Genomic DNA, 12,492 nt, shown 5'->3' on the forward strand with positions numbered 1-12,492 from the left:
CTGCTTATGGGGATATAACTTGTTCTTCCCGTAGAGTTGTTGGAATTGCGGCCGAAAGGCCACTGAAACATGTAGTGGTTGCAATGTGGCACGGTACTGTGGTCCATTCTGTCAGCATAAAGACTGGGAAAACCACCACCATGTGTGTGGACAGCAAGCACAGGCCAGCAGTGAGGACAATGCACAAGGAGGAGGCCCTCAGACAGCTGGTTCACCTAAAGAGACAGGAAGCACTACAAGCCCTGCAGTTACAAGAATGACCACGCCTACATCATCTGCTGACCCCATATCATCACTCAGTGATTATGTCATGAAGACTCCCTCCACGTAGAAGAAGATACCTTTAGGATTAGTCAGTCATGAATTTGGGCCTGGACTTAGAAACAGCTTGCATTGAATCTTGCCCAATAGAAGATAACAATTTAGCAGGTCTCATCGGTGAGAACGTCCAGGAGAATTAATTTGACCTTTTGCTGTGCCTGATTGCCTTCAGTTCTCCTGTGATCTTGTTTCTCATCTCCGTTTGGTTTGTAAGGAGAATGTGATTGTTGATCAGCTTTGGCAGTTGAAGGTTCAAGTTTGCAGAATTCATGGTACTGTGTAGGAAAGGACTCTTCAATTAACTACATTACTCCAACACAAAAGTAGAATCCAGTTAGTAGTTAGTTGTGTAAAAAAAGAGCTTAGTTTTGAAGGTGTTGTGCCAACATGTTACTGAATAACAAATTGTTGGTACAGCACGCTCAATTCAGTTGAAAATGATGTAATGGCAACACCTGGTGAGTAATCAAATTGAAATGTTTATGTCTCCCAATGTTCATAGCTCAGATAGAGGATAGTGCTTTGCTGTTGCCACGCAAGAAGGTTTTTGTTTAAATTAATTTTGACCGTCTTTCTGTTGGTCTTGTTCACTTACAAACCTTTCAAGGGTCATCGAATGCATGTTAAGAAGCGGACTCCTTAACCTGTGGGGTAACCAACAAAGGAAATGTTGGGTGGGGTGGGGTGGGGTGGGAAACAATAGCACTACCTGCTTCATTTAAACTATGTGTAAGAATTTGTTGTAAATGGCATTTTTGTGTATGCTGTGACCATTGCAACTGTGGACGTTGTGGAGCTGAACTCCATAAATGGCACCAGGGAAGCATTTTTTAACCCCAGCAATACCATGGCTATCCCTGTTAGTGGCATACAGGGACCCCTACCCACCGGTTCCCAGGATACTTATTCTCTTCTTTTCTAAATGATTCCCTGGGCCATTGTATACTGTGTAGGTGCGTAATTCTAACACATAGTTAGGTTGCCTGTTATGGTGGTGGTGCTCTTGGAGCCAGCTTGGAACTCTGATACATTGAACGTGGTCTAATGCTCAACATTATGATTGAGGTTAGCTTTTTATTGCTGCACCTGTTGTTTGAGTTTGTTCCAAGTTGTTTTGCTTTTGCATTTTTTTTAATTGCATGAAAATGTGCACAAAAAGCTGTGTGCAATTATCTTCATCCGTTGTATTAAACCTTTTTCCACCCAAGAGAGTTCAAAATTGAAAAAAAGAAAGTATTCTCATCTGCGAAAATAATGGAAATACAGAGCCCACCACAGGAAAGTATTAGCCAATTGGCTTTCATTTGAATCAGGGATCAGTGTACAGATTCAACAGTTAGTACCACCTCACAGAATAGGGAACTGGAGAACAGCGTCACAGAAAAGGTACCACATAATCTTTCACATGTATGATTGAACTTTAGGATTTCAGGCACAGACTCAAAAGTAAAAAGAAAGCCCTTGGTACTGTGCAATCAACCTACATTGTAGCACCACCACAGGAAAGTACTGCCCACAATAGCTTTCATATTAATGATCACACTTGAGGATTTCATCTCCAGACTCAACAGTTAGAACCACCTTGTACAGCCTAAGCAGCAGCACAGAAAGGTACTGCTCACTAGCGTTCAATTGATTTGTCACACTTGAGGTCTAAGATTTTCATCCACAAACACAAAAGTTAGAATCACGTTGTACAGCTTAATAAACAGCAGCACAGAAAGGTATGACTCACTAGTATTCATTTGATTGGTCACACTTAGGACAGACATAAAAGTTAGAATCTCCTTGTACTGCTGAATAAACCTCCAAATCAAATGTGGTGCTCATTAGCTTTGTTTTCATTATTGTTGCTTTAAATGGTTACAGAAGGCTTTTGTGCACAGACTCACAAGTTAGTGCCAGTGCTGGTAGTGGAAGGCCAGTTTAGAAGTGCCATGTTGCAAAATGAATGTAATTATGTACAGGAATAACTCTTCTGTGAATTTTATTAGATTCTGCAGAATTCTCCACCTCTTTTAAAGCTTCTTTCCCAACATAAACTTTCATTAATCAGTGCTTCCTTGTTGGGAGCATGATAATTATTCTTCAATGAATTTTCTCATCAGTAATCTGTAATGAAAAACAATGTAATACTTGTAAATAGGAAATAAATTCCACCTTGTCAATGTTGAATCAGACTTGCACTGTGGTGTTCTTAACAAGCAATGATCGGTACTCAACACCTTTTCCGCAAAACTACGAAACTCGTATTTTATCTTAGGATGAAGGGGAGCTTTGGTCTCGCCTGGTGATTGGTTATCAGTAGATATTAAAAATATTCACTAAGGCTACCTCCATCCCTTAGACGTGTTTGGTCGGCATTAGATAGCATACTTGTACTGCCTGAATTTAAGCTGCCACACAACCCCACCCCCTTAGCCTATCCCATAGCTGACCCAAAAATCCCTTTACAAAGTCAAACACCGGTTATTGAAAATCAATTAGAAATTAATTCCATTTTCTTTTGGTTGACTTTGGCCATTTAAAACGAGGTTATATTTTACTCCTGGGTTATGTAAGGTCAAAACTATATCATCAGTCCATCTTGGCCTGGTGTTAGATTTTGGGTTATTAAGGCTTAGCCTTTGGTATTTGAACTTTACTAAGTTTTACTAGTATCCAGTCTCTCCACAACCAAAAGCTATGATGTCAGAGACCACTTGTAGTCAACTAAAACAAACTAGCTCTGCTGGTGTAAGAGTGGTTACTAAGGGGCATTGTGTATCTCTTTTTATTTTCAAGAACAGAAAGAAACTTTCAGATGTCTTAGGACGTTTTGTGTTGATTCATCTACTGTCCTTTGAAGATTAGATTGAGTAATGTTATTTTTCTCGGGTATCCTAGAGCAGGCAAAGCGCAAGCGCACACAAAAACCACCTCCCATCGACTTGACTCCTTACAGGAGATGATTTACATGCAGTCTCGCATGTTTCACTCTCACTACTGTACACAATCAGAAAAAAATGAGAAATCAGTTGGAATGAGGGCAGTTTCAAAAGTCTATTGCCCAATGTGAGACAAACTTGAATTTTATTTATCGATGCACAATAAAAATTCAGCACTATATGATGAAATCTCAAATATGTGATAGTAAAATTGTTTTAAGAGCTCTTTAAAATGAAATGCATCATTGGTGACTAGCAACTGGGAAAGAAACCTTGATTTATTGGTGTAATGCAATATGGCGGCATCACTGTAACCTCGGGTCATCTTCAATTATTAAGATTATTTCATTTTCAAAACTTCTGTTAATGACAAAGATCACGTAAAATCCCTCTGCACGTACTGCGGGCCTATCAGTTTGACAATAACGTAACTCGATCTCACCCAAGTTTATTTCATTCATGCATAAAGATACACAAGAAACAAACTGGTTATGAAACCAAGCGTATAGATAACAAACTTCTTCCCAGCAATGAACTAGAAACATTATTATCCTGTAATTCCCAAAACCATAATTAGTTCTTGTCGATCAAAAATACCAGGCCATCAGGTATTTCAAGAGTGTAATGTTTGTTGTGCTCTCATCAGCTCATTCTAATTATCCGCTTGGTTGATTCTTAAAAATTTCATTGAGAAGGCAGTTCACAGCTTGTCCGAAAACGCTCTTCTCTCCGGATTCCCAATCGCGCGACTTGAGCTCAAAATGATCCACAAATCCGTGATCCTTACAGAACTGATCCAGTGCTAACTCATTCTCAAAAATTTTCCCGGTCCCAATCCACTGCAGCGGCTCTTTCGCAATGTTATCGGTCACAAGAACGCATGGAATCGACGGGCAAACCTCCTTCACTTTCTCTCTCCAACGTAGCGCCTCTTCCAGTGAAGAGGGTCGACGTGTCCCCCAGAAAACCAACGCCCCAAGACTGTCCTTAAAATACACTCTTAACATATTGGAAAAGCGTTCCTGTTCCGCTATCTCCCAGAGCTGCAGCTTGATTGAGATTGGTTTGTGCTCTTCGTTTCGTCGCCATCTTATCATTTTTAAGTAGAACTTTACTCCGATAAGAGGAGCTCGATAGGTACTTACTGGCGGCCCGACGTGAAGATAGTCATCGATAAACACGCCTTTGGTTCCAACACCGCCGGTACAACCCCCTATACATATTATCTTAAGAAGTAGATCGTTCTCTTTGGCGTCTAAACAAGTTGCGTCCTCGCTTGTTTCCCTTGCGGAAACGAAATTTCCTTCAAGCGTTGTCATCTCCTCTTCATTCCCTAAAGCTCGTAACAGATTTTCATTAGTCTCTTCTGGCAGCTGATACTTTGTAGCCATCAAGGAAACACACCTTTAGAACTGTAATTGTTGATATACTGGTAGAAATAAACACGCTAAGAGTAGCAATACGCACTTCCGGTTTGATCTGTTCTTCGTGTTAAATATTAAATATATCCCGTAGCCGCAAGATATACGTCTCTCTGGTAGATTTCAAACACTTGACCATTTCACTTGACCGTAGAGTCCACTGCCTTTATTGTCGCGTGACAAGGCATCAGTTTTTCATAGGGGGATAAACTAAACTGTTGAAACTGCTGTACTTGCAATCAGCTCGCCACCAGGCCACGCGGATAGGCCTGGGATTGAGTTTCTCTCTTTTTTGACGTGACACGTCACTACCGGAGTGGGGGAGTGGTCGGTTGTGTAAAGTCTGTAGCTATGCCCATAACTATGATATTCGAAGTAAAGTTGTTCCAGTGAGCAGAGTGACGCATGATTTTTCCGCTTTTTTGCTGTGCATAATAAGGCCGACATCAAAACGTCGCGTCATGTTGCTATTTCAAGAGCCATCAAGATATTTTTAACTTCCGTATGTACGTACTCCTTGCAATTTTTGCTGGGGGTGTTCGGCTCAGTTCTCCAAACTTGACCCTATTCCGGTCCAAATACAGTTTTTCAGGCGTGGCCTCTAAAATTCATGACCCATTTTCATTCGACTTGGGGCCAGATTAACGAAGCCCCTTCCTAAGTCGCACTTGACATGGCTTTAATTAGAATTTGTATTTAATAATTAATAGACGGATACCAAGTTAGTCCACTAGCAACCTGGGGTGCTCTTGCGTGGGTATCAACTGTCTGTTAGTGTTCCAAAAATCATTTTTTTTTTCTTCTATCCCTTCTTAAAACCTCTTCAAATTTCATTCAAATTTAGGTGTATTGGTTACTTTAACAATAGACTATTGTCGCTCAAAAACAATACCTAAGATACATCTTAACTTAGGAAGCTTAAAAAGGCTTAGTGAAACTGGTCACTGTTTCTAGAATATATACCCGTTTTCAGACTTTCAGACAAAACTGGTTAAAATCCTTAACATGGGCATGAATTTTAGAGGCCTCCCCTGAAATGATAAAAGAAGCAAAGACCGATACAATGTAGAATTACGTTTTAAAGGTAACTACATTTCGGCCGGCCAAACCAGCCTTCTTCAGGTAAAAACCGGTGATAAACTGTGTTTGCAAGGACCACCACAACAAAATAAAAAAACCGGATCCTGTAGTGAAGGATCTAATCAGCAAAAAAAAAATTGTAAAGCAAAGAATCTAAAAAAAAAGAGCAAGGCTGATTTCACGGTCAGGGAAGTATATTTTCCAATATTTCGAAAGGCACGGCCTTTCTATTTCAGGGTATGTTTGACACTGACTCTGTGGCAAGATACAATAAGAATTTGCATTGGGACATACCCTTATATAACAACTATTTGCACAATAGCGGAACTACGTAAAACTTAAGTGATTGACAGTATAAAATATGAAGCAAATGAAATAATAATAATAATAATAATAATAATAATAACAATAATAACAAAAATAAAAAAATAATAAAAGGTGAAAATCTAGTAAATATCTTCGCGAATATTGAGGCCATGTGGAAGAAGCCTGAAAAACTGTATTTGGACCGGAATAGGGTCAAGTTTGGAGAACTGAGCCGAACACTCCCGGCAAAAATTGCGAGGAGTACGTACATACGTGAGTTAAAAATATCTTGAAGGCTCTTGAAATAGCAACATGACGTGACGTTTTGATGTCGACCTTTTCATGAACCGGAGCAAAAATGCGGAAAAATCATGCGTCACTCTGCTCACTGGAAGAACTTTACTTTGAATATCTTAGTTATGGGGCAGTGCCTCGCATGGGACGTTCTTCCTGTTGCACCTGTCCCTTTTGGGTCTTGCTTCTTTCTTTTTAATTTATATTATATATTGTAAGAGGAGCACCCAATAAAGCTGTTAAAAAAGAGAAAAAGGTTGATGTTCCCATATTTAAATTTCCTTTTTTTAATACAATTTTATTACTAATCATTACTTACAGCAACGTTTGGTACAAAAAAGCTAAGAATACTAATAATGATGAGTCATGGTCCACTTCCAAAAGGCAAGTAATTTGTTGAAGAAAGAATGCAACAAGGCGCGCTGGGAGTACCTCAATAAATTGGCAAACGATATGCACGACAATAACGAACACAAGCTTTTTTGGAATTATGTGCAGTCCAGGCGTAAAGGATCTAATGATCTTATTGTCATAAAGCTGGACAATGGCAACGTGTTAACAAATGAAAGTGACATTTCTGAGAGCATGAACGAATATTTTGCTTCCGTTTTTACAACCGAAAACTTTGATAATTTTCCATCACTTGATCAAGTCATAAAAGACAAGGATCTTAGTCTTCTACACTGTTCACCCAAGGATGTTAGCAAGATTCCAAGCGAGTTGAAACCTCATAAATCTCCTGGCCCGGACAGTATACATCACTTGATCTTAAAGAAATGCACTGGGACCTTGGCTCCATCACTTAGTGATGTTTTTAATGCGTCTCTTGCATCACGCATGTTACCACAAAATTGGAAATTGGCTGACATCACTCCTTTGCATAAGGAAGGCGCTAAAAACGATCGAAAGAACCGGCTATCGCCCTGTCTCACTAACATCGGTGGTGTGCAAAGTGTGTGAAATGATAGTCAGACAGCAGCTTGTTCAGTTTTCGATTACAAACGAGGCTTTTATTCCAGAGCAATTTGGGTTCCTGAAAGGGAAATCTTGTCTTTCTCAATTATTATCTTCGTTTCACGATTGGGCCCACGAGAGAAACAAAGGCTTGACAACTGATGTTATCTTTTTAGACCTTTTGAAAGCGTTTGACTCGGTGCCACATGAACGCCTTTTGACAAAGATACACGCATATGGTATCCACGGTCCACTCCTGTCGTGGCTTAGATGCTTTCTCACAAATCGATACCAGCGCGTCGTTCTGCGGGGACCTCACTCATCTTGGACTTCCGTTTTGTCTGGTGTACCCCAGGGAACAGTGTTGGGACCTATTTTATTTCTCATTTATATCAATGATATTTCGAGAAATATTATGTCAAACTCAAAACTCTTTGCAGACGATATGAAGGTGTATAGGGTACTCAGGGATACTAAGGAAGATGTAGGAGAGCTACAGAAAGATCTTACTCGCCTGGAATCTTGGAGCAATGAATGGCAGCTGAAATTTAACACTGATAAATGCGAAGCGATGCGCATTTCTAAAAAGAATGATTACTCAAGTCCTCAATATCATCTATGCGGTAATCAGTTGAAAGCTGTATCTGAAGTTAAGGATCTTGGAATTTACATTACTTCGAACCTGTCATGGAGTATGCAAGCCAACAAATGCGCAAATAAAGCAAACAGTGTGCTTGGATTCATAAGACGAACGGTCGGTCCTAAAAATGCTGAGTTGTTTTCGAAACTTTATAAGAGCCTAGTACGTCCGATACTCGAGTACTGCTCTCCAGTTTGGTGTCCGCACCTTAAGAAAGACTTGAACACGTTGGAGAAAGTACAGCGTAGAGCATCCAAATGTGCCCTTGGAAATATTGGGCGAGACATGTCTTACGAAGAACGTCTGAAGTTCCTTAAATGGCCAACACTTGAACAAAGAAGATTATTTACGTCGCTTATCGAGTGTTATGAGACAAACAGACTTAATGGACTAGACCCCTCAGCATTTTTTACGTTTGCACATGATTTTCGGCCCTTAAGAGCAAATCACCGTTTTAAACTTAAGTTTGCATCTGCAACTTTGGATAGTTTTAAAGATTCCTTTTTTGTACGCATAATCGATAAGTGGAATAATCTGCCAAAGGAAATTGCTGAAGCGGAAGATTTGACAACCTTTAAGAAGAGACTGAGATGTCATCTTGCAAATTTTTCCAGTGAACACTAAGTTCTTCTATTGTGTGATGTGCTATATATTTTATGTTAAGTATTTTAAACAGTTGTAAATAATTAATGTTTTAATTTATTTTCTTATCAGGAGATAAACTAGACAGGGAAAACCTCATTTATCTCCTTTTCACTTGGATTTGTGAATAAACGGCTATTATTATTATTACAGTATAAAAGCCACTTACATTACACTACTACACTAGATTACAACAACACTGCTAACGCTATTTTTAAATTAATTAATTAACTAATTAATTAATTAATTAATTAATTAATTACAATATTGCACTATGAACAGGCAGCTAAACAAATAGAAACGAGTGAGCAAAAAAAAATAACAACAAAAGAGTAGTATAAAGTGATTCAAGAGGTCTCTCAAATAACCACATCCTCGATGAATTTGTTGCAAATCAGAGGTTCCCATTTAAGTTTGAAGTGCTTTAGACAACCGTCTAGACTACATCCCTATAAGTAAAACTTGGCTAGTAAAACTGCTAAATTGAGTAGCACACTGAACCTTGAATTATCTGTAACACTTATTAAAAGAAAAAAATCATAGTTTAAATTCTCTACGTCGTAGGGACTTTGCGACTTGTATAAATTCCAGAAAAACTCTTCCTGTCCTCTAAGAATTAGATTCGGCTCATTTGTTTCGGTGCCATCCTCTAGCAAAACGTTGATTAATTTGTTCTTTCAGGCAGCACGATTTCTAGGTTTAGAAAATATTTTCAGTTTTTTTTCTCTTTTTTCATGCCACCTGACCTTACTTCTTTTAAGAAGTAAGGTCGATATTAAAATATCGTTCCTTTAATTTTATGCTCCACAATCTTATTCAATTCAGCTTTTAACTTATGCAACTCAAGTAAGAAACGCGGATTGTTATGTGAATTCTGTGAGTTAACAAACATTGCATTTAGTTGGTTTTGTCGCTCCTTCTCACGCGATCTCTGTTTTGACGATTTATTATTATTATTATTATTATTATTATTATTATTATTATTATTATTATTTATTTATTTATTTATTTAGAGAAAGCGATCGTGTAACCTCGTAATTCCATTTTGATCAAGTCCCAGCTTAACCAGTAGTCTTCAAAGTCTCTGTATTTAACCTTTGCAGATTCAGCACATTCACGAATTCCATTCACATACAACCCATGCAAAAATGGCCAATATTTTAATATTCTTTTGTCTGTATTCAAATTAGCCTCACTAGTCTCGTTCATGAGTTCAAATATCAAAACAATATTTAAACTTGAACAAGGCTAGCGAGGCTAATATGAATTCAGACTAAAAATATTGAAAGTTAGCCATTTTTGCATAGGGTCTATACTCGTTACCCTTTAAAAGTGCGGAATTGAACTTCCAAGGCCGTGATCTAGGTTTCCTAGAAAGTTCTTCTGATCGAAAGGTGCGTTACAACTGCCGAGTGATCGCTCGGGCGGTGTTAGGAGCAAATAATAAAAGGCATTGTTTGGAAATGATGTTCGCTCATAGAAGAATGTTTCACCTTTCTTTTTCAAGCTCAGACTAAATGAGATATCGAAAAAATACTGCCTTGTACTCCGTCCCTTATTTAGTCCACATTTATATTTTAACAGACAGTTAAATTAATTATTGATTATTTTAATTCATTTGTTATATCCAAAACCTTGAGTTACGTTGAATCTTGATTCTTAAAAATTTCATTGAGAAGGCAGTTCACAGCTTGTCCGAAAACACTTTTTTCACCGGATTCCCAGTCGCATGACGTGATCTCAAAATGATCCACAAATCCTTGCTCTTTACAGAACTGATCCAGTGCAAACTCGCTCTCAAATATCTTCCCGGGTCCGATCCACTGTAGTGGTTCCTCAGGTGTGCTATCAGTGATAAGAACACATGGAAGCGAGGGGTAAACCTTCTTAATATCTGTCATCCATTTTGGAACTGCATCCAATGAAGATGGATTGCCCGGTCTCCAGAATACTAACGCACCATCGCTGTACTTAAAGTGCTTGATTCGAGTGATATTTACTAATCCATAAGGATTCGTCCAAAAGATTTTTGTCCCAAAGTTTGAACTTAGACTTTTCTTTGCCATTAGCTTAAAATGAGCTTTTAAAATCATTTTTAATGAGCGAGACGAAAACCTCGGTTAACCTTTCATCGTGGATTAGCGTTAATCGGCTTTCGAACAACCCGGCCCTGAGGACTATCCAGGCTCTGTACAACTTCTTAGAAGCGAGTCCCAAACGACTCGCCCTGTTTAGTGACACAGAAGTATGCCAGGGTTTTGATTGCCTTATACCTTACACAAGAATATTTCAACCTTCTTTTCCAAGATCAGACTAGATGAGATATCAACAAACACTGCCTTGGTTTGTGTTGACTCCGTCCCTTATTCAGTGGACATTCGTATTTTCACAGACAGTATAATGTTTTAATTTTTTACACTATAAATTAACAAGTATGAAGACGTTGATTTACGTTATTGATCTTGCTTCTTAAAAATTTCCTTGAGAAGGCAGTTTACAGCTTGTCCGAAAACACTTTTCTCACCGGATTCCCAGTCGCGTGACGTGATCTCAAAATGATCCACAAACCCTTGCTCTTTACAGAACTGATCCAATGCTAACTCGCTCTCAAATATCTCCCCTGGTCCGATCCACTGTCGTGGTTCCTTAGCAATGTTATCAGTGATGAGAACACATGGAATCGAGGGACAAGCCTTCTTAATCTCTTTCATCCATCTTGGAACTCCATCCAGTGAAGATGGATTGCCCAGTCCCCAGAATACTAACGCACCGTGGCTTTCCCTAAAGTACACCCTTAACATTGTTGAAAAGCGTTCTTCTGCAATTTCCCAAAATTGTAGCCTGATGGTGATTGGTTCGCGTTCTTCCGTACGTTGCCATCTTGGTATTACTTTTAAGGCAAAATCAACACCAATTGTTGGTAGATAACCCTTCTCTGAAGGCCTCATTTGGAGATAATCATTGATAAACGTCTTCTTGGTGTGAAATCCGCCAGTATAGTCCCCTACACAGATAAGTTTTACCAAGGCCTCTCCATCTGTTACGCTAGGTTTCAAAGGGAAGTTTGCTCTGAATGTTTTCATCTCCACTTCCCTTCCTAGATTCCCCAATAATTTTTCATCGACCTCCTCTGGCAGTTCGTATTTTGAAGCCATGGACTGAGAAAGAAGCGAAAGCAATCAATGTGCACTTCCGGTTTGATCAACTATACAGGGAAATATTTCCCAGCAGCTGTTAGTTCGCTATTGTTCTTCCCAAATTTCTTCAGATCTGTTACAGTGACCGCTTTGTATTTCCAGTGTTACATAAGTAAGTTGCTTTCAGGCCTCCAGCAACTACTTTATTGCAAATTCGGAGCCGAAGCTCTTTCAGACCCTTTCACGGTTCGTCGACCTATTGATCGTAATGCGAGATGCTGTTGTGCGTGACTTGTCTATATTTCATTCACAACAGCTAGCTTCAGTTGATAAGTGTATTCAAGGGGGATGGGGGTGGAGAACAGTTTTCTCGGTTGAGGAAAGGCACGGTGAGTTTACAAGTTAATTCAGTATTTTCTACAACTAAATGCATCGGATCCTATGTGATGAAGTTGACCAGATTTTAGTCGAAATGTTAGCGATGTTGTGAAAATTCAGTAAGATGAACTCTTAGTTTATATCACATCTCATAACGAAAACGTAATTTTGTTCCTGAGCCATACTTCATTGGTGGTCGGCTAGACCCTCAGGTAAGTTGGGAGCTCGCTCTTACTTCTCTTAGTCAGACAAAGTACAGCGGTGGAACTAGTCGCAATGACGGGGTGGTCGGACTAACGGGGTTGTAAAACTAAGCAAATGACCGGACTTTCAATTCGTTGGGGGCACAAAAAGTGGTCGTATAACTAAAGGTGGTCGTAAGGCGGGGTTCC

General features: G+C 39.2%; 4 protein-coding genes across 9 annotated transcripts in view; 1 reads left to right on the forward strand and 3 right to left on the reverse strand.

Annotated features, from left to right (window-relative positions):
* Positions 1 to 2,496, forward strand: part of LOC146480680 (transcriptional corepressor CBFA2T3-like) — a 33,254-nt gene extending 30,758 nt beyond the window's left edge. For all 6 annotated transcript variants that reach the window (XM_085109824.1, XM_085109821.1, XM_085109822.1 and 3 more), the window contains one exon: positions 35 to 2,496. In XM_085109824.1, the coding sequence (XP_084965950.1) occupies positions 35 to 331 (297 nt within the window). In that variant the 3' untranslated portion in view covers positions 332 to 2,496. The remainder of the gene's footprint in view (positions 1 to 34) is intronic.
* Positions 2,497 to 3,376: 880 nt separating this feature from the next.
* On the reverse strand, positions 3,377 to 4,923 carry LOC146480681 (ras-related protein Rab-38-like). The gene has a single exon (XM_085109866.1). The coding sequence runs from the start codon at positions 4,637 to 4,639 to the stop codon at positions 3,905 to 3,907; it is 735 nt and encodes a 244-aa protein (XP_084965992.1). The 5' UTR covers positions 4,640 to 4,923; the 3' UTR covers positions 3,377 to 3,904.
* Positions 4,924 to 10,225: 5,302 nt separating this feature from the next.
* Positions 10,226 to 10,651, reverse strand: LOC146480682 (ras-related protein Rab-38-like). The gene has a single exon (XM_085109391.1). The coding sequence runs from the start codon at positions 10,649 to 10,651 to the stop codon at positions 10,226 to 10,228; it is 426 nt and encodes a 141-aa protein (XP_084965517.1).
* Positions 10,652 to 10,846: 195 nt separating this feature from the next.
* Positions 10,847 to 11,993, reverse strand: LOC146480683 (ras-related protein Rab-38-like). The gene has a single exon (XM_085109349.1). It carries the CDS (start codon positions 11,738 to 11,740, stop codon positions 11,039 to 11,041), a length of 702 nt encoding a protein of 233 aa, XP_084965475.1. The 5' UTR covers positions 11,741 to 11,993; the 3' UTR covers positions 10,847 to 11,038.
* Between the last annotated feature and the right edge of the window lie 499 nt (positions 11,994 to 12,492).

Source organism: Pavona decussata, unplaced genomic scaffold, assembly GCF_977016875.1.
Source record: "Pavona decussata unplaced genomic scaffold, jaPavDecu1.1 SCAFFOLD_53, whole genome shotgun sequence".
Lineage (NCBI taxonomy): Eukaryota > Metazoa > Cnidaria > Anthozoa > Scleractinia > Agariciidae > Pavona > Pavona decussata.

Bases quoted from the DNA above. Each gene is read 5' to 3' on its own strand.
- LOC146480681 (XM_085109866.1), bottom strand. From the start codon at position 4,639: ATGGCTACAAAGTATCAGCTGCCAGAAGAGACTAATGAAAATCTGTTA.
- LOC146480682 (XM_085109391.1), bottom strand. From the start codon at position 10,651: ATGGCAAAGAAAAGTCTAAGTTCAAACTTTGGGACAAAAATCTTTTGG.
- LOC146480683 (XM_085109349.1), bottom strand. From the start codon at position 11,740: ATGGCTTCAAAATACGAACTGCCAGAGGAGGTCGATGAAAAATTATTG.